This window comes from Penicillium samsonianum (assembly GCF_028829775.1).
Source record: "Penicillium samsonianum strain IBT 33392 chromosome Unknown utg000007l_segment0_segment0, whole genome shotgun sequence".
NCBI classification, from domain to species: domain Eukaryota; kingdom Fungi; phylum Ascomycota; class Eurotiomycetes; order Eurotiales; family Aspergillaceae; genus Penicillium; species Penicillium samsonianum.
The window spans coordinates 510546-530638 of record NW_026643265.1 but is presented as its reverse complement, the minus strand read 5'-3'; the positions used below and the strand labels follow the sequence as shown (position 1 = coordinate 530638).

Sequence of the window (20093 nt, the reverse complement as noted above, 5' to 3'; positions counted from 1 at the left end):
GCATTGGTAGGAGTGAGTGGCTCCCGTAAGCTATATCCGTGTCTCGGACATAGGTCGGCAACTTATCATGACCATCATGTCACCCACCTCGTTCAAGTTGTGACAGCTATGCACAAAAATGTCATTGCGTCCTCGCGTCCCCACGGTATGGGGACGATGTTCCTTTCCAAGTAAGAGGTTCCGTAGTCAGCAGGCAGGTAGGTGACAATGAGGCCCATCTCTAGAAATTGGGAAAATTCAAAAGTGAATGCAGTGAATGCAAGCCAGATCGGCTCTCAGCCAGCATTGTCTCTAAGCCTGGCAAGGGCCGCCGCGATACCTTCACTCATCTCTTCAGTTTGCTGACCTCCAGCCTGAGGCTCAGTAGGCCGTGCAGCTTGCGCAGCTGCTGTTTTCCTGCTTTCCGCTAGAACTTCACGAAGAATTGCCTCTTCTTCATCCTCTTCGTCCAAATTCTGATCATGGCTGTCATCTACATTCACAGCTGGCAGTTGAACCCGGCGTTGTGAAGCAGGAGCAGAAGCCCTCTTCGTGCTCTCGACTCTGAAATCTTCTCGGACTGCGTGACACCATTGCTGGACCTTTTTCTCTCCCCAGCCCGGCACGGCGCTGATCTGCTCCGGCTGTGCATTGATGGCATTTTGCAAGCTGCCGAAGGTGGAGATTAAACTCGCGGCGTCAGACTTGTTGATACTTCTGGGAACCGTGACAAACTCCACCAGCGACTCTTTATAGGATTGGGCCTGTTGGGCTCGAATGGCGGTGGGTTGTGCGTTCTCTGAGGACTTGTAGAGCTCGAGGTAATGCGCAGCCTCAGGTGCGGACCAACATAATATCAAGGTCAGATTGTTGATGATGGATGTTTTGGACAGCTCTCTGAGACTGTCTTCATGGTTTTGTATGTCGACCATCACCAGTACGAGGCGGAGGTTGTATTTGCCTGCTAGTTGTTTCACTCGCGAGTAGATGTATTCGGGGTGTAGGCGATGGTATTTCAAAGAGAGAAACATTGCGCACGTTGTGGTGCCGACCACATAGTCCGCAGGAATGTCGGCATACTCCCATGGGAGGAGCTTTATATGGGTCAGGATTGGGTTGCCCTTTTGTCGCGTGGACACCAAAATCGCGGAAGTACCAGGGCGGTTGGCGAGGGCTTGGGGTTTCGGCTGTTGGATTTTCGGTCTTGAAGATGCACCTGGAGCTGTGGAGTTCGATGGGCGAGAGGGTATACCACTCTCTGGGCGCGGGGAATCCATCTCGTCCACCAATGTGCTGTTGCTAAAAGCAGAGCGATCAATGGAGAGTTGATAAAGTCGATAAAGCTACTCCGTATGGCTTATCTGGATGGGACCCACACCGCCCGGGCCAATCTGCCTCAGTTTTCTGCCGCTAATTTTTTTGTTCTTCCTCGACCGCAGAAAAAAACCGCAGTCGCAACAAAGCCACCATGGTTGAATTACACAAGAAACGACGCCTCTCGGACGGCGAGAGCCCCGAAATTAAAGTCGAAGCCACTACACCCGCGGCCGAGGCCTCGGCCGCACAGAACAAGAGAACTCTTTTCGTCCGCTCACTACCCACCTCTGCCACGACAGAGAGCCTCGCAGAACATTTCTCGCAATCCTACATTATCAAGCACGCCGTTGTTGTCAGCGACAAAGAGACAAAGGTGTCCAAGGGATTCGGTTTTGTTACATTCGCCGACGTCGAGGATGCAGAGAGCGCTCTGAAAGAACTCAATGGGTCCAAGTTTGACGGGAAAATTATTCGCGTCGACTATGCCGAGTCTCGTAAGCGTGAGATCGATGAGAAGGTTGGACGCAGTGTCCCCACTGCTGCATCCCGCGAGACCAAGAAGCAGAAGGAAGAGGAGAGAGGACAAGGCCTGCCACCCAAGCTGATTGTTCGCAATCTGCCGTGGAGTATCAAGGAGCCCGAGGATCTCAATGTCCTGTTCCGCAGCTTTGGAAAAGTCAAATTTGTTACCCTTCCCAAGAGGAATGGCAAACTTTCTGGTTTCGGTTTCATTACCATGCGTGGCAGGAAGAACGCCGAGAAGGCGCTCCAAATGATCAACGGAAAGGAGATCGATGGACGTCAACTCGCTGTCGATTGGGCTGTTGAGAAAGACGTTTGGGAAACTACCAAGAAGGAAGACGAGGAGGAGGAGGAGGAGCAGAAGGAAGAGAAGGATTCTGATGATGTTGAGATGGGAGATGCCGAGGGTGTTCTGGAAGAGCCCTCAGACGACGAAACCTCTTCCGACGAAGACGATGATGAGGACGATGATCTGGATGAGCTGGACGACTTGGACGATGACGAGGCAGACGAGGAGGATGACCGAAATGCCACTACAATCTTCATTCGCAACCTCCCCTTCACCGCCACAGACCAGGCCCTCTACGACCACTTCAAAACTCACTTTGGACCGCTACGGTACGCACGTGTGGTTCTGGACTACGAGACTGAGCGCCCTCGTGGCACTGGATTCGCCTGCTTCTGGAAGCCCGAAGACGCCAACACATGCATTCGTGAAGCCCCCCGAGGAGCCGAAGCCATGGCCCCGAACAAGGACAAGCCTAAGTCAAACACTGCTATGAAGCACTCCGTCCTCCAAGATGAAAACTCCGACCCAAGCGGCCGCTACACCCTCGAAGGCCGCGTCCTACAAGTCGCACGGGCCGTGAGCAAGGGCCAAGCCGCCAAGCTGGAAGAGGAAGGAGTATCACGCCGCATGGTCCGCGACACAGACAAGCGCCGCCTGTACCTCCTCAACGAGGGTACGATCCCCTCCAACTCCCCGCTGTACAAGAAGCTCTCTCCCTCCGAAGTCAAGATGCGCGAGGACAGCTACAAGCAGCGTGAGACCTTCATTAAGAAGAACCCAGCTCTCCACCTCAGTCTCACCCGTCTCGCCATCCGTAATCTTCCTCGCCACATCAACTCCAAGGACTTGAAGCAGCTTGCTCGAGAGTCCGTCGTCAACTTCGCCAAGGATGTCAAGGCAGGCGCCCGCCACCCGCTCTCAAAAGAGGAGCAGCAGCGATCCCGCGATACGATGAAGGAGCTGGAGCAGCTGCGCAAGCAGAAGAAGATGGGTATTGTGCGCCAGGCCAAGGTCGTCTTCGAGACTCGCGAGGGTACCAAGGTTTCCGAGAAGACCGGTGGTGGTCGCAGTCGTGGCTACGGATTCATCGAGTTCTTCACTCACCGTCACGCGCTGATGAGTTTGCGCTGGCTGAACTGCCACTCCATGGCAGTTCCTCCTTCTGCCCAAGATCCCGATGACCGGGACAAGAAGAAGAGCCTCGTTGTTGAGTTTGCCATTGAGAATGCCCAGGTCGTTAAGCGCCGTAATGAGCTGCAAGCTAAATCCCGCGAGCCCAGGCCCAAACGCTCGGATGATGCTGAGGGTGAGGGAGACAGGGGTCAGAAAAGGAAGCGCTCTGATACTCGTGGTGGTAAAGGAAGGGATGGAAGAGATGCACGAGGTGGACGAGATGGCCGCGATGGCCGCGATGGACGAGATGGAAGGGACGCGAAGCGTGGCAAGACTGGAAATGGAAAGGGCCCCAAAGATGAGAAGGTGAATGAAGAGGAGGACAAGGCCGCTAAGCGCAACCGTATTATTGGACAGAAGCGCATGAAGCGGAAGTCCCGCAAGGGGAATTAAAGGCGTGAGTGTTACTTTTTAATGTATAGGCATTATTTATCCCAGCAGTCAAAGGGAAGAACTGTTCTTTGTACCTACGCGATACCACCATTTCGAAAATGAAAAGCATGGATTTGATATTTGATACTGGATTGTTGATCCATTTCTCATACTGGGTATATAATGTCGCACATTCAATCCACGTGAAGGCAGCCGCTCGATGGTAATATAGCCATTAAGTGTTCTTGGCGCCTTCGACCTTGCCAACAACGTTATACCGCTTGCTGAAGAAAGTGTACCACTCATCCAAGACGGTCTTTTCCTTGTCCGGGAGGTCATACCACTCAGGCACACAGTCTTCGGGCTTAAGAGACGATGAAGCAAGAGCACGGGAGGCATCCTTGCCGGCGAAGACTAGGAGAAAAGAACAGTCAGTGTAATTGTTCATTATACTTTTCATAAAATGGTTGCTGCACTCACCCCGATATGAACCCGAGGCACCATAAGCCGAATTCCGGGTCACATCAAAGACAACACCCTTGATGGCGACCAGAGTCGGGCGGTTAGGATCGGTACCTGCAGTGCAGTAGACATTAGCAATGGTCTTTGAGCTGCGCGCATTGGAAATAAGGAATTGGGAGGGAATCTGTGAAGGGGTAAACTCTCGTACCGTCGCATTTGGCCAATTCCTCGACGGAAATGGGGTCGTCCTTGGGCGGGTCGAGCTGGACTGCGACTTTGGGTGCGAAACGCTTAGATTCTGTTTCTTCGACCATTGTGATTGTTGGAGGTGAAGTCGAGGGGGAAAAAACATCTTGGAGTTTGGCGGGGTTTCCCGAGGTCGCCGCTTAAGGGCTGCTTACTGTCGGCTGTCTGATTGATCAGTTTATCTACTTGGCCTACTCCATTTTTATTTTATTTAGAATCCTAAGGAGTATAAAGATTTAGGATGATTCAAATTCCTCTTCTATACAATACCTAAATACAGGTGGGTTATATCATTAACTTTTTCCTTAGTGTTTCTCTATATAATGGACCCTCGACCCCCGCTCGAACAATATATCCTCTCTAGAATTGGCCCAATCGTAGAGTGTGCATTGACGATAAGGAAGACCGTGATCGACTGCTTCTTCGGGCAGATTGATACCTGTCTATCTACACCAAGCTTCTCTCTTTTGCCCCAATCTAGTTAGCACTCATATATGTAGAGTATGAGAGCTGATATGGGAATTCCCTTATGACGTCAACACCTCGGGATATACCTCGGAATGAAAGGTGCACCTGACCTAACTCCGTAGAAGAGTTCCACAACGTCAATTGTTATATTGCTTTCCTTGACACAACTCTCACGCAGTAGCACAGTAGAAAACTGTCGTTCAACATGTCGTTCTCCGGCACACATCCACATCCAAGTTCTACTACCAAACATTTCACGTCCGACCCGGATCAACGCCGGAACTCCACAGACTCTGATGTGATCCATTACCTCTATTTTGAAGACAACGATGGCTTCTTCCCACCAAGCTGGATCGGAAAAGACTCACAGCAGAGACCCTCAGCCGAAAAATCGGGTGGCAACGACTTCGAGGCCACCAGGGACACTAGCACTAGTGCCTACAAGGAAAGAACAGGAACATAGTGGATGTGGCGTGCGTTAATTAGTGGGGGGATGTTCAATATAATGTTAGCTGTACTTATGTTGTAGTACTCCGTATATTCCTGAGACTGGTTGATCTACTTTCACAATGTGTTGAAGTTCTTGTGTAGGGGAAAACCTCCATTCTCCGTGGACCTCGGCAAGAATCTCTCCACATGGGATAGCTGTGGGGACTTGAATATTAAAATACTACCTACATATGTAGGCATCTCCCTAAACACACAAAAAATTATTTTGTACTGATGTGGTTGTATCGTGTGATCACTACAAACAATAGGCTCTTGATTTTGAGCTTATGCATATCGAAGTATCCAATCCAATGGACGTACAGAGTGATCAGCCCCAATCCCCCCCTCCCTTTCCCCCATTCCCCCTAGAGGGGCCATGTGGGGATAAAATGGATGGACATCAGACACTGGGGGGGCCGTTTCTCTCTAATTTGCCTCTGATTTGTCCCTTGTCCTCGACTGTTATTTAGTTCGGTTTATGCCTATTGCCTTCCAGACCAAGACTTTGACCATTCCCACTACGGCGAAACAGGAAAATACTACCCAGCTAGGAAAAAAAAAATCTCTCATTCCTGTCGGCTTCCTTTTCTCTCCAATTCTTTTCTTTAAAAAACCTCGGTCTGGACCCCTTTGCGCATTTATTTATGCTATTGCTTCGCTCTTTCCTGGAATTACGAAGACCTTCAAGATGTCACATTCCCCTAAATCGGGGTATGGCTCTCATACCCCAATGACGGCTGCCATACAGAGCGCAGAGCCCACCCGCCTCTCTGATCCCGAATCGAAACCTACCAAGATGAACAAAGAGATGGAAGTCACCGAGAAGGACTCATCCAGCGCGAATCGCGCGCCATCAGTCGATAGCGGATCTATGGAATCCACGTATGACCATACTCAGCGCAAGCTAAAGCCCCGTCATGTACAATTGATCGGAATTGGAGGAACGATTGGCACGGCCCTGTATGTTCAGATCGGATCTGGACTGCGGACTAGTGGCCCCGGCAGTTTGTTCATTGGATTCAGTCTTTGGTTAGTCTTTCCCTTGTTATACTGTTTTGTTGACTCTATTGGGTTCTCGAACTGGGTTGTCCCGACTTTGCTACTTTCGACAGCATCAACATGGACGGTAAGTAGGTAGAAATGCCAGAAACCAATGGACCAAATACAAACGAAAGCAAAGAAGCAAAGAAGCAAAGAATAAGGAACCATACGACCAAACAAAGCATCAAGAAACTGCATTGGAAGCCTGATTCCACAATTTCAGATCCCAAGGATGTAGGACGCTGTTAGCCCAAGGCACTTCCATGCCAACCAGATGTATGAATGTCGACCAAATCGCCATTAACCTTTTGCCCATGCATCTGCTGAAAGCCAGTCGGACACCCAAGAACCCAACTCAGTCCATGATGTCCTTGCCTGCTTCCTGTGTATATCTCACTGAACGTTCGCAATCTTATACTGTTCTCTAGGAGTTGTGTGATTTTGATCATCACCGTCTGTACGAACACCCCCATGCTTCCCAAGCCCTTTGCACCTTTCCCACCAGCAGCATTCCTCCCATGCCTGAAACCGTATTCCATATGATCCCAAATGCGCCAACGGTTCAGCTTCTTATCCTAACGTCCACGGATCGCCCAATTGCTGCAACACTCCTCCCGTCTTGTTTTCCGTCTGGATTCGTAGTATGACATCCAAACTCACATATATTTTTTTTAGGCTTGGCTGAAATGGTCACGTACCTGCCTATCTCCTCGCCCTTTATCCGATTTGCCGGCCGCTACGTCGATGAAGCTTTAGGTGTTGCGGCTGGATACAACTTCTTTATTTTCGAGGCCGCCCTGGTCCCTTTCGAGATTGTCGCTGTCAGCCTAATAATCCGATACTGGACTGATGTGGTGCCCGTTGCAGCTATGAATGTGATTGTCATCGTACTCTATGGGTTTGTCGTATTCTGTGATCTGAGCATGAGATGTCAGCTAACAACGGGGAACCAGAGTACTGAATCTCTTTGCTGTAAAATGGTACGGCGAAGCAGAGTTCTGGCTCTCACTAGGCAAGGTCTTGCTGAGCATAGGTCTGATCTTCTACACATTCGTTGTCATGCTGGGCGGCAACCCGCTGGGAGATCGGTTTGGCTTCCGCTACTGGAACGAACCGGGTGCCTTCAATGAGTACTACAAGACAGGCGATACCGGCAAGTTCCTCGGTGTCCTCGCAGCTGTCATCACAGCCAGTTTCACCATCGCCGGTCCAGACTATGTCTCCATGGCCGCTGGTGAGACCGTTAACCCGCGCAAGGTGCTGCCCAAGGCCTTCAACGGTGTCTTCTACCGTCTCACAGCATTCTTCGTTCTGGGTGTTCTCTGCGTCGGCATTCTGGTCCCGTACAACGATAAGACCATGGCTGATGCTTTCGACAATGGCAAGCCCGGTGCTGCTGCCTCGCCCTATGTCATTTCAATGGATCGCTTGAAGATCCCTATCCTGCCAGACATCGTCAACGCCGTCATTCTCACTGCTTCGTTCAGCGCGGGTAACAGTTATATGTACTGTGCTAGTCGCAGTCTGTACGGTCTAGCGCTTGAGGGCAAAGCCCCCAGGTTCCTTACCAAGTGCACCAACAACGGTGTTCCCATCTACTGTGTCGGCATAGTGCTCATAGTCGGCCTGTTGAGTTTCCTGCAGGTATCCAACGGCGCATCAGTCGTGCTAAACTGGTTTGTCAATCTGGTATGAGCCCCCACCCCAGTCCCATTCTTTCCCATGCATCCAACTAACCCCGAAATCCAGGTCACCGCCTCCCAGCTCATCAACTTCTCCGTCGTCACCTTCACCTTCATCCGCTTCAAGAAAGCTCTCGCGGCCCAAGGAATTGCCCGGGAAACATTACCATACCGCAGCTGGTTCCAGCCGTACATCGCCTATTTCGCTTGCGCATGCACGACGGTCATGGCTTTCGTCGGTGGCTACACCGTCTTCCTTCCCGGCAACTGGTCCATCCCGACATTCCTTTTCTCCTACACCATGATAGGTGTCTTCCCGATTATTTACTTCGGGTGGAAATTCTTCCACGGGACCAAGTTCCTCAAGCCTGAGGAGGTCGATCTAGTCACTGGTGTCCCTGAGATCGAGGAGTATTCTAGAGACTTTGTGGTCATACCACCGAAGTGAGTATAACCTCTCTTTTAGTTATGATTCGGTGCTAACAATGGCCATAGGACTGTCGTACACAAGTGGATCCAAATTATCTTCGAATAAGACTTTCATGGGCATCATCGCTGCTCTGGATAATTGCGATTTACTTAAGACTACAACATACCCAAGTGACTTCTGATGCAGACCTGTGGATACCCGACGTGACTCATTGGGCGGTGATTTGTCTCTACTTTAGACTGTGGATTGCATATGTTTATATGATGTTAACATCATTATGATACCCGATATAGTTATTGGAAAATACTTTCTGAAAGAATAGCCGTGATTATTAGTCGTACTCGACATCAACGACATGTAACAATACCTTCTATAATACACCGAAGCAATATCAACACATACTAAGCCAGGCCTAGCCAAGCTCTCCATGTTGTATGTTTTTATACACAATCAAGCCTCACCCGACGCTCCGTCCGCCTTCTCCTTAGCCCTCAAAGCCTCCAACCGCTTCTGGTTCCGCTTCCCAAGAACGCGCAGAGTATTATTCTTCTCAATCTCGGTCATCTGCTGCCAGTTCCCAATCTGCGACAACGTCCCATCCACATTGACAACCATCGGACCTAGATGATCCAATTTCACTTGCGTCCCGCCTCCGCTCATGTCGAGTTTGATGCTCCCATCGCCTTGTTGGTTCGCAATAGGATTTGAGGGGTCGCTGGCGGGGAGGTAGAGGTTCTTTTGGGGTTGGGATTCTTGTTCTTGGGTCTCTTGGTTTTGGGTGTCTGCGTTTTGGGTTGCGGGGTCTGAGGATGCAGCGGCTGCGGAGTCGGAGTTCGAGCTTGAGTCATACATTGTGCGTGTTTGGCGCGTGCAGTCTGATGCTTTGAAGGTGGTTGTGCACTGCGGGAAGAGGATGCTGTAGAGCCGGGTGTTTGGGGCTTGGTTTGCCGGGTTGAGGGACGTCCAGGTAGTAGTGACCGCTGGAATTGAGGCGCGCACGAAGGGGTTAACGGATAAGTGGAGGAGAGCGGCGCGGTAGACTGTGCGCGATACTTGCATGGTTCGGAATTTGGGGGAGGTTAGGTGGGCTTGGTGGAGGGAGGAAAATAAGGATTGCGGAGGCAGGTCTGGTTTCTACTAGTAGATTCGACATTTTGATTGTCACCCCATTCTCCGGGTTGCGCGCTTGCATTAAATATGAGGTCTACCCGTGGACTAAATTAATGATTACTTACATAGTAAATAGTTCTATGCTCGATATCTTATCTTCGATTTTGTCTGAGACACCGAGCTTACACAATTGAGAGGCCCCGAGTGTATCTACGGGTACAATATTCTGTTCGTGAGTCTACCAGAACAAAACTTCCCCAGCCTGTCTTGAATCCTCTCTATGTTCTAGGGGTATCCAGCCTGAGAACGAGTGTTTGGCGTCACTGATGATTTGGATTTGTCCCCAGCGGTTCCCAGCGGTTTCAAGGCTTGAAAGACCTACCTGGAAGAGTCTCCACGGCCTTCCCAATCATACATTCCCCCAATTCTCCGTACCTTCACTCAACCAGTTACAGAGAACATTCAGATTGGATCCAGCCTAGGGCCGATCGAGCGTCGGAGTCCTGTGCATGGGTATACCGCATTGATACGGGCGTAAGTCAAACTATCGAAACCACCAGTTGACCTGCAAGTATATCAGCGACAGACGCAAATCCTACCAAAGGAAACATACTCACCGAAGCTGTAACACCCCCACCAACACCCTTAATACTATGCCACCACCCCTTGGGAATGAATAACCCATCACCAGCCCCAAGACACGCTTCAAAGCCAACCCCAGCATCCGAACCAGCAGATACCGGAGTCCCCCAAACCATCTCATCTAACAACGCCCTCTCCCTCCCCTGCATCATCTCTTCGCCCCGGAAAGCCGCTGCCTCCCGACTCCCACTCTTCCCCATCTGCCTCCTCACAGCCCCAAAAATAGCCTGCCCGTCCGCCGGCGCAAGCAGGCGTACAACCTTCTCCCCAACCAGCTGGACAAACAAGTTCGGGTTTGGGTCACGGTGGAGCGGTGTGTAAGTGGGCGGGTGTCCAATCCACACATTCGTATCGTATACATCACCCTTGCCCGCGCGCGCCACGAGCTCCGGCGTCGGGAAATCTTCTCGAAGCACGGGAGGGAGGTCCAGAAGCTGGCATTGAGCTAGGTAGAGCCGCGTTGATTGGGGAGTAGTTTCGGCAGTGCGCATCCAGTCGAGGAACAAAGTGAGCGGCGCGTGGAATTGCCGGAAGCTATGCATTTCTGTTGTCCCGCCGTCGGATCCAGATTCATCAGTCGATGTGGATTCCGTTAGCTCGAGTGGGACGAACGCGTCAGCGCCGTGTTTGTGGAGATATTCCACATTCAGGCTTGTGACGGAGTTCGGGGTGCCCGGTGTTGACTCGGGACTCGCGCGTTTGAACCATTTTTTCAGGGCGGGGAGGTCATTGAAGGTAGAGCGTGGGAGGATTGCTGGTTGTTCGGGGAGGAAGCATCGCTGCTGGAAGGTGTCCAGGGTGGCATTTTCGAGGATATCGAGAGGTCGGTATCGAGGGTGTGAAGAAGCGGAAAAGTTCCGGACACTTGATCGGGGGTTATGATAGAGGAACGAACGAGGAATCCGGGTCCAGACTCGGATTGACCATGGCTGTAGCTTCATCCAGATCGACGTGGGAGGTGGAAGGGTGAGACATTGAAGATCGGAGACCCGAGATAGTCTACGGGTTAATCTCCGAACTAACAACCATTCTTGTTGCCTCAGGCATGAATGTTACAATGTTTCATCGCCGTACACAGGTCACCCGAAACAAGCCGCAAGAAGCTGATGTCGGTGGACAGCTTAACTTGCAGATGGGGAACTGAAAGCACCATGGCTCAACGAGCATAAGGTATATTTCGTTTTCCGACGAATGCTTAGCCTCCCCCCCCCGGCAGACTATGTATGTATACAGCATGAGCTACCAATCCAGGGACAGAAGCTGACCTCATTCCACATAGGCATATCTGCGGTCTTCTGGCCGCGAACCAAACTAAGAAGCGAGTGGAATCGAAGGACACTATTTATGCCTTGTATGGATTAGTCCGGGTTCCCGAAGTGCAGGGTTGGACCGAGGACCGGGCTAGCTGGACCTGGTGAAATTCATATAATGCTATGGCGTAGTATCAATCCACCTAGTGGCAATGCCGTAAATCATTAGCTTAAAAGAGCTTAGAGATGTTGGAGGTTGAACCTACACACATATAAACTCTTTGTAGGTGCCTCAGGCTGCGAACCCTACGAAGGTTTACACAAGCCGAAGAAATTCTCCTGCGAAAAAAGGGAAACGGTAGCTGTTTGGGGCATCAAATATTATATATCGACCCTTAAACCAGACCTACAAGCCGTAGGAAGTCACCAAGCGATTTCCCCTGGGGATCATTCCCCCTTCAAACCATTCTCCGAAAAGGATCCAATCACAAGCCATAGAGTATGACGAGTATGACCCCACTTGTCCATCACAGTAAAAGTGCATGAAGCCGATAAAGACCGAGGTCAATACGCATCCCCGCAGTTGTGCAGCAGCCATGTACACTTACTTGCACGCTGAATGTACACTTGCACGCTGAAAATGCCAGACAAAAGGCCGTCCATGTGACCGCTCTTTTATAGCCAAGATCCCCTCGCATTTCGTGCCACGTTGGGTGTCTACATTGACATTTTACTCTTGTCCTCAGGTTCCACGGTCATTGGATTGCCTGTAATTACTGTTTACCTGCACCATGCCTTCCATCGCCCGAATTCATAAGCGCCATGCCTACAGCAAGGATGCTCACACTTATTACCCGGTCCTCATAGTAGGTGCTGGGGAGTCGGGGGTGGCCATGGGCTGCCGGCTCAAAGAGGTCCTGGGAACAGACCAGTTCCGAATATTTGATCGTCAGTCCGGTATTGGAGGTACCTGGTGGATCAATAGGTATCCGGGAGCTGCTTGCGACATGTGGGTGATCCAACTCTATGATTGTTTACTGAATAGCTAACCCGGAAGGTAAAAGACCGGCGACATTCTACTCCTTCTCCTTTGCTCAGAAAAAGAACTGGTCCACAATCCATCCATCTGGTCCAGAATTGGCACAGTATATGGCAGATGTCTGTGAGAGATATCAAATTGTGGATAAGATTCAGTTGAATACCGATGTCAAGGAACTTCGATGGATCGAGGATGACGAGGAATGGGAGGTTACGCTCTCGCACCTTGTCCCTGGAACCGGTGATTTAGCTCAGCACGAAAGAGATCGAATCGCAGCCCAGGACGGCCATCACAAGATCTATGTCAAAACAGAAATTGTGCGAGCCAAGGTGGTCGTCAGTGGTGTTGGCGGGCTGGTAGAACCCAAGACATGGCCCAAGGACATCCCAGGTATAGAGGACTTCGAAGGTGAGATCATGCATACGGCTCGCTGGAACGACCAGATTGATTTGGAGGACAAGAATGTCATCATGGTTGGTTCCGGCTGCAGCGCCGCACAGGTAGTGCCCGAGCTAGCCAAACCAGAGGCCAACGTTCGATCCATTACCCAACTCATGCGAACTCCTCCGTGGGTTCAGCCTGATTTAATCTCTCCTGATTATCTTCCATTGTACGAGAAATGGTCACCTAGATTGATGACCCACGTGCCCGGACTAGCGTCGTCCGTCCGAAGGGCTGCTTTTTTCATGCTGGAGAAAAACTTCTACGATATGTTCACGGACACCGCATGGGGCCGAAGAGTGCGGCCGCAGCTAGAAAATAAGTTTTTGGACCACATGCGCCGCCTTGCGCCGGAGGAATACCATGAGATCTTGACACCGGACTACAGCCTCGGCTGTAAGAGACGGATCATCGATGGCACTTGGTATCGCAGTCTCAATGCTCCAAATGTGGAGCTGACTACCCAACCTCTGACAAGGGTCAATGCGAAGAGCGTGACTCTTGGTCCGGGCCGCCATTACCCACCCCACAAGTCGGACGACGCAGTAGAGGTTAGGGAGATTCCCGCCGATGTGATCATCATGGCCAACGGGTTCGAAACCAACCAATGGCTACACCCACTGAAGGTGACTGGCAGGGAGGGCAAGGATCTTGAAAAGGTCTGGGCAGAACGTGGAGGCGCCCAGGCATACCTGGGCATTGCAATGGATTCTTTCCCGAACTTCTTTATTCTTTTCGGCCCGAACACAGCAACAGGACATACCAGTGTTATATTTGCGACGGAGAATGCGGTAAACTACTCCTTGAACTTTATCAAGCCAATCCTGAATGGTCAGGTCAGCTCGTATGAAGTCAAGGAGGATGCTGAACGTGAATGGACTCGACAGGTGCAAGATGCGCTTCAGCAGAGTGTGTTCCGTCGTGGGGCTTGCTCTAGCTGGTACATCACTGCCGATGGTTGGAATTCAAGCACATATCCGTACGTTCCTTGCTTGCTAGTTCCCAGTTGCTACTGACATAGTATTCAGATTCACTCAGATTCACTATTGGCTGCGTTGCAAGTTCCCTGTGTGGCGGCATTGGACTGCGAAACTCACGAGAAAGGGACGGGTCTTGCGAGGTCTCCGGAAAACAATCCAGGGTTCTGTCATCCTTGGTCTCATTGCAGCATTTGGCTCTCTACGCCAGAATCCTCAGCAGAAGGCTCAGTTGGTGCAGTCATTACTGGCTGGGAAAGAGTGGTTGGTCTCAGCGGTTAGGCAATTGGCGCACTGATATCATTTCATTTGGGTTTATTTGGGCCTTGCATCTTTTTGAAGTTCGAGCACTATCTTCAGAGCGAGAAATTTATGCGAATAACAACATTATGAATCTGTAAATCAGTACATTCTTACATTCTCCAAGCTTAAATATGCCCCGGGGCCAATGACCGGCCGGATAATCAGATGAGTAAGCTGAATCTGGGGAAACCCCGCGAGAGAGGAATTTCTCCGCACTTCGACGCCGGTATCTCTCACCGGCTACTCATTGAGTCGCTTCAATATTCTGCAGGTCATGGCTTCAGAGTCACCTCAGCTAGAAATGTCGCCGCCGCAGACGGACCCACGCGATCACTCCATCGGTGCGTCCGATTCCAACAAGAGAAAGGCGGAACAAGGCAACGGAACGCAGGCGCGCACAAAGCGGAATCGCTACATCTCCATTGCATGGTATGATATGGCCTGACCCGGCACTTTTTTGCTTTCCGCTACCTCGGTCGCTTCACCTTCCAGCCTTGCAGCTGGTCGGATAATCTGTTTCGCAAAGTCATACGACTCTCCCTTCTCCTTCGGTACCTTTGTCGGCAGATTCAAGCTAACCATGTAATCTTCAGTAATGAATGCAAGCGGCGCAAGATCAAGTGCAATGGCCAGATGCCTTGTCAACGGTGTGGTCACCTGAATTTGGAATGTAAGTGGCTCTTAACTCTGTTGACGGCTCGCAGCTCTTGCGTCCGAGCTGTCTGATCCCGGGTTTCAGGCGCTGACCCACTCGCCAGGTCGCTATGCGCCTAATTGTTGTAATAACAACTTCAAAGACTCGGAGTAAGTTAATGAATAAAAACCCGTCCAGCCTTTGATACTAATAGCCGAGCTAGTGAGTTCCGGTCAATGACAGATCAGATCACTACTTTACAAGACCAGGTCAATAGCTTATTCAGTAATCTCAATGAGCTTCGTACCACAAGACCAGCATTTCAATCACCAGGGTTTGTTGAGCATCTCTCTCGCGATGCATCTCAATCTGTCTACACTCCACTGCAAGCCGAGCTAGCAAAGCCACGAGCCCGTCACCCACGCTTCCATGGTCCAACAAGCTCGGCCTTCAACTTTGACGTGGCCAAATCCAGCTTGCAGAATATGGGTATCACCCCAGCGGAAGATGGAACCACAGATGACTTGACCACCGCACATGTTTCTCCAACAGGCTCACCACCTCCCAATCTGGGACAGCTTCTTCCAACCACACACCCTACCAAGGATCCAATATGGACGATCCCGCGTGAAGAGACAATGCGTCTCTGTAAGGTTTACGAGGAAGAGATTGGGATCATGTATCCTGTGGTTGATATCGCCAAGGTTACTAGCCAGGCTAATCTGCTCTACACATTCATAGAGGCTGCTACCAGGACAGGCTTTGCACAACGAGGGTTTCCGGGCTGTGATGGTCTTCACGACGAAAGCTCGATCATTCTTAAATTGATTCTCGCAACCACGCTGGTCGTGGAGGGGGGCGGTCAAAGTGAACTTGGGCAGCGGCTCTACTTGGATGTTAAGCCATTTATAGAATCGAAGTTGTGGGAGTCTCATACCATCAAAACTATCCAGCTCTTTGCTATTGTGGTAAGTCAAGGTCTCTTCAAAAGCCGCAGTTAATAATTCTAACTCTGTTTCCCCACTCTAGGCCACATACCATTACCATACAGACGATGACGCCATGGCTTATCGGCTTATTGGATTGGCGGCGCGAATGTGTTTAGAGATGGGATTGCATCGTCGGGATGCCTTGGTGAAGTCATTCCCAGATGAGGTGCAGTGGGACGAGATCACTCGGCTATTCTGGTCTGTCTACAGCTTGGACAGACGATGGAGTCTAGGAACGGGGTTGCCTTTCGTGATTCAGGACGAGGACATTGATCCAAACTTACCAGAACCTGTAAGGCTGCATATCTCTCGCCAAGCAGTTACCTTTATTAACTAACATGTGAAAATTACAGGATGCATCACTGCCTTATCTGCGCTGCATGGTCCTATACAACCGGATCAGCTCCAAGATCTGGTACTCTGGTTTGGGCTCCGAAGGCACCACTGACATCCGTCGTGATGAGATCGGCTATCTGGATTACCAAATCCTACAGTGGTACAAGCAGGTTCCAGACGAGCTCAAGTTCTATCCCGTCGACTCCCCCAAAAACGGTGAAAATGTAAGCAGAGGCATGAAGCGACTCAGGGTTCTTTTGTACCTGCGGATGAACCAGCTTCGCATTTTGATTTACCGGCCCGTGCTCCATTCTCCTGCCAGCATTGCCGAAGATCGAGGCCACGCCCAGACTGTTGTGGAGGTAGCCAAAGACACGGTCCGTGTCCTCACTCGGCTGAACCAGATGTCCGATATCTACCGGACGCAGCAAATAACGTTCAACTATTTCCTGGTTGCTGCATTGGCCGTGTTATTCCTAGCAGTATCCCATGCCCCGGTTGACTTCAACCGACAGGTCCGCGATGAATTTTACATGGCACTCGACCTGGTCAACGGGTTCAGTACCAAGTCCTACGTCTCCAAGCGGTTATGGAAGACAATTAAAGGTCTACGAAAGATCGGCGAGAAACTTGGCGTTCTCGCTCGTCCTTTTGGGCCGGACTCAAGTGATCCTCATTCAAGTGCTGCGGTGGCCATGGCCGGGCTCGCGGGACATCCAATCCAGGACCTGTCTATGTACGGGCCCATGAATGGTGGAAATGAACTTGGAAATAGTCCTCTCAATGGACTCCAGATGAGTCAAGAGTTGACAAACCTGTTTGAGGCTGTTGGCGCTTTTGGTAATTTCATGCCTAACACTTCGAGTGATGGTATTAGCGGCTTTGTCGGGCCGGATGGGGAAATTCAGAACACTGGCGAAGGTTTATCGGGGGTTTTGGGTGATGAGGGTGAGTTTGCTCGGGTTATTCGGGACTTGTTTTGATATTTTAGTCAATACCCTTTGATAGTTACCAAGGCAGTAATAAGACCAATGGAAGATTAGTTAGTTGAGTCTTGTTATATATATTAATGGCCCTTGTATATCCAGACTTTGTTAGCCGGACACCTCCAGAGCTGGGTAACTCTATATCCCCCCCACATCAGCTGACACGTGACTCTTGCCACTCAGGCAAATCGAAATCTGGCAGCATTGAATTCACTTTTTACCATCGTGGGAAACAACAGACTCACAATAGCTGTTACAAAACGTGAACAGTCCTGGAAGGCCTCTCTCTCCAACTGCCCACTGCCCACCGCCCCCACGAACCGAACGGACCTAACCCGATTCGAACGACACACCCAACCTCCAGGCCCGAGTCACCAATATTAATCTCCGAGTGGGTTTTGAGATCTGGTAAGTGATATGATGAATTTCAATATGAAGGCCATAAGAAACTGATAAGATTTTGGTGGGGCCTTAGATCCAGCCTCTTCCCGTTGATCGCACAATCTCCCCCCCCCCGCACATTGCCATGAACGTCTAGCTTTTCGGCCCCTCCATCAACTCCAAGATCTCCTACAACTATACTTCAAGTCTTTCATTCTCACCTCCCAATCCTATACCCTTCCCCGTCACGAGCCAGTCCCTCCGCGTGACGAAATCGCTTCGTCTTCGCCAACATCCCCGAAGACCTCACCCCCCAGCTCGGCAACGTGTCGAGAGAGACAGGTTCGGCGTTGGCCGAAGGCCTCGACAGGCTGGATTTGAGTCAACTGTCTGAATCGACCCTATCGTCATCTGTGTCCCCCTCGTTCGACATGTCGTCCTCGGAAGGAGCGCCGGAGTCCTGGATTTCCTCGTTTTGTTCGTTGATGGGCCATGAGTTTTTCGCAGAGGTGTCAGAGGACTTCATCGAGGATGATTTCAATCTGACTGGTCTCCAGTCTCAGGTGCCGATGTACAAGGAGGCACTAGAGATGATCCTCGATGTGGAGCCGGAGGATGACGAGGAAGAGGAGGAGGAAGAGGAGGAGGAGGAAGATGAAGACGATGCGCTCGGCGGTGATCAACCTGCATACAGAAGAGCAGGCGATCGGAGACACGCCCGAGTCGCAAGCGATTTGAGCGTGATCGAGAGCTCCGCTGAGCTCCTGTATGGGTTGATTCACCAACGGTATATCACCTCGCGGCCCGGCATTCAACAAATGCTCGAAAAATACGAGATGCAACATTTCGGCACCTGTCCGCGAGTCAACTGTAACGGATGCAAAGTCCTCCCCGTGGGCCGGTCCGACACCCCTGGGCACGAAACGGTCAAGCTTTTCTGCCCCGGTTGCATGGATATTTATACACCCCCCAACAGCCGTTTCCACTCCGTCGACGGCGCATTCTTTGGTACAACGTTCGGATGTCTGTTCTTCATGACATTCCCAGATCTGGATATCGGGCCGCGTCTGGATGCAGCATTGTCAGTGATGTCGCCCCGGAGCGCATCAACACAGTCTCGCACTGGCTCCCTGACGCGAACCCCGGCAGGTCGCCAGGCACGGTCGCCCACTCCCGAGAACCAGCCGCTGGAAATCAACGGCGTCCGGACATCCAACCTCTGCCCGGGACTCGGCAACGGCAAGATCTATGACCCCAGGATCTACGGCTTCAAGGTCTCTGAGGTCTCTCGAGTCGGCCCGCGCATGAAATGGCTGCGCATGAAACCCAAAAACGTTGTCGAGCTCGACGAAGCGTGGAATCACGAGCATGGGGTGTCTCCACAGGATGGACGCGACGATAAGGACGGGGATACCGAGATGAACCCGGAACAATCGCAAGATGCTGCCATTGCGAACCGCAAGAAAGCCCCGATGCGGCGCCGACGACCAAACCTTGGCGCCTTAGTCTCCACAGATCCGATGGACGTGCACGGTCGATGAAGAGATAAAAAAAACTTGCATTCGTGGTTGTTTCCAAGATTGAATCTATCGTACCATGAGAAGATCTGTGCCGTGCCCTTGGCTGTGGAATGAGGTTCAGGAATTGATGACGATGATGACAGATGTTTGAGCTTGGTTTACTCGCTGCTTTGAATGGGATTCTTTTTTCTTCTAATCTATTGGGCTTTTATTCTGTCTGCGCGCATCTTCCCTGGCCTCCTTCCATGATCCTCTTGTTTCGAATACAGGATCAATTTGTCCCCATTCATTGTTTTATTCTTCTTTTTTTTTGTCCGTAGACTCAGCATATTACTTTTTTTTTTGAATGGAACGTGATTGTAATACACATTACTTGCCAAACTATGTTTTCCCCCATATGTCTCAGGCGAGGAGCCCAGCATTCAAGGGCCTACCTCCACACATCAAAAGACAAATCATCATAAGAGCAACAGAGCCTCAGGTACGAGTAGCAATTCACTACAGATCTGCAAGAAGAGGCTAAGCCCCCACCATCTCTTGAGGCTCCAACTGCATGTGAACGTCACCCAACGGGCTCGTATACACCGGCGTCGCCGACGCAACCCAATTTATTTGACATTTCAAACTCAAACATTCCAAATATGATGCAGCAAGTTCCGGTATTCAATCATGCGTTAGCGTCCCTTATTGCTCCCATCCAAAGCAAATCGGCGACGCCGATGTCAAGGATGCACCATGCCTGTGCCTATGACAACAGTCTCGTATTTCGGCCATGCCTTATTTCCGACTTATCAATCTGATTTGTAAGGATCATTCATAATCACTCATAATTTATCAAGAAAGTACATAATTTATAATCTCAATACCCGTAAAACCCCCTGTACAAAGAAAACACACTAAGTCTATAGTGCACCGGACTGGCGGACTGGCGGAACGGCGGGTGAGCGGTCCACCTGGGAATTCCATTGGGGATTTTAGCGTATATGTATATGCATGCCCACCCTGGTCAATTATT

At 50.8% G+C, this 20093-nt stretch overlaps 9 protein-coding genes across 9 annotated transcripts; 5 read left to right on the top strand and 4 right to left on the bottom strand.

Moving 5' to 3' along the window:
• Window positions 1–275: 275 nt before the first annotated feature.
• On the bottom strand, window positions 276–1256 carry N7471_011020 (DNA repair protein RAD10; the record flags this gene model as incomplete). The annotated part of the gene is made up of 1 exon (XM_057283739.1): window positions 276–1256. One exon carries the CDS (start codon window positions 1254–1256, stop codon window positions 276–278), a length of 981 nt encoding a protein of 326 aa, XP_057130005.1.
• Window positions 1257–1447: 191 nt separating this feature from the next.
• Window positions 1448–3673, top strand: N7471_011019 (mRNA-binding ribosome biosynthesis protein NOP4; the record flags this gene model as incomplete). The annotated part of the gene is made up of 1 exon (XM_057283738.1): window positions 1448–3673. The coding sequence occupies one exon, from the start codon at window positions 1448–1450 to the stop codon at window positions 3671–3673; it is 2226 nt and encodes a 741-aa protein (XP_057130004.1).
• A 90-nt stretch (window positions 3674–3763) lies between these two features.
• On the bottom strand, window positions 3764–4456 carry N7471_011018 (putative progesterone binding protein). Its single transcript, XM_057283737.1, has 3 exons — window positions 4323–4456; window positions 4133–4228; window positions 3764–4066 (listed from the first exon to the last, which is right to left on the bottom strand). Exons 1-3 carry the CDS (start codon window positions 4426–4428, stop codon window positions 3888–3890), a joined length of 381 nt encoding a protein of 126 aa, XP_057130003.1. The 5' UTR covers window positions 4429–4456; the 3' UTR covers window positions 3764–3887.
• Window positions 4457–5033: 577 nt separating this feature from the next.
• N7471_011017 (uncharacterized protein) lies at window positions 5034–5291 on the top strand (the record flags this gene model as incomplete). Its single annotated transcript, XM_057283736.1, has 1 exon — window positions 5034–5291. One exon carries the CDS (start codon window positions 5034–5036, stop codon window positions 5289–5291), a length of 258 nt encoding a protein of 85 aa, XP_057130002.1.
• Window positions 5292–6047: 756 nt separating this feature from the next.
• On the top strand, window positions 6048–8575 carry N7471_011016 (putative general amino acid permease (Agp2); the record flags this gene model as incomplete). Its single annotated transcript, XM_057283735.1, has 6 exons — window positions 6048–6346; window positions 6787–6815; window positions 7034–7256; window positions 7312–8047; window positions 8108–8484; window positions 8536–8575. The coding sequence occupies 6 exons, from the start codon at window positions 6048–6050 to the stop codon at window positions 8573–8575; spliced, it is 1704 nt and encodes a 567-aa protein (XP_057130001.1).
• Window positions 8576–8920: 345 nt separating this feature from the next.
• Window positions 8921–9529, bottom strand: N7471_011015 (uncharacterized protein; the record flags this gene model as incomplete). The annotated part of the gene is made up of 1 exon (XM_057283734.1): window positions 8921–9529. One exon carries the CDS (start codon window positions 9527–9529, stop codon window positions 8921–8923), a length of 609 nt encoding a protein of 202 aa, XP_057130000.1.
• A 595-nt stretch (window positions 9530–10124) lies between these two features.
• On the bottom strand, window positions 10125–11163 carry N7471_011014 (putative JmjC domain protein; the record flags this gene model as incomplete). Its single annotated transcript, XM_057283733.1, has 2 exons — window positions 10125–10145; window positions 10198–11163. The coding sequence occupies 2 exons, from the start codon at window positions 11161–11163 to the stop codon at window positions 10125–10127; spliced, it is 987 nt and encodes a 328-aa protein (XP_057129999.1).
• A 1100-nt stretch (window positions 11164–12263) lies between these two features.
• Window positions 12264–17174, top strand: N7471_011013 (transcription factor domain-containing protein; the record flags this gene model as incomplete). The annotated part of the gene is made up of 9 exons (XM_057283732.1): window positions 12264–12481; window positions 12537–13931; window positions 13981–14206; window positions 14504–14661; window positions 14826–14902; window positions 14991–15036; window positions 15090–15834; window positions 15896–16147; window positions 16209–17174. The coding sequence occupies 9 exons, from the start codon at window positions 12264–12266 to the stop codon at window positions 17172–17174; spliced, it is 4083 nt and encodes a 1360-aa protein (XP_057129998.1).
• An 815-nt stretch (window positions 17175–17989) lies between these two features.
• On the top strand, window positions 17990–19099 carry N7471_011012 (casein kinase II subunit beta; the record flags this gene model as incomplete). Its single annotated transcript, XM_057283731.1, has 1 exon — window positions 17990–19099. The coding sequence occupies one exon, from the start codon at window positions 17990–17992 to the stop codon at window positions 19097–19099; it is 1110 nt and encodes a 369-aa protein (XP_057129997.1).
• Between the last annotated feature and the right edge of the window lie 994 nt (window positions 19100–20093).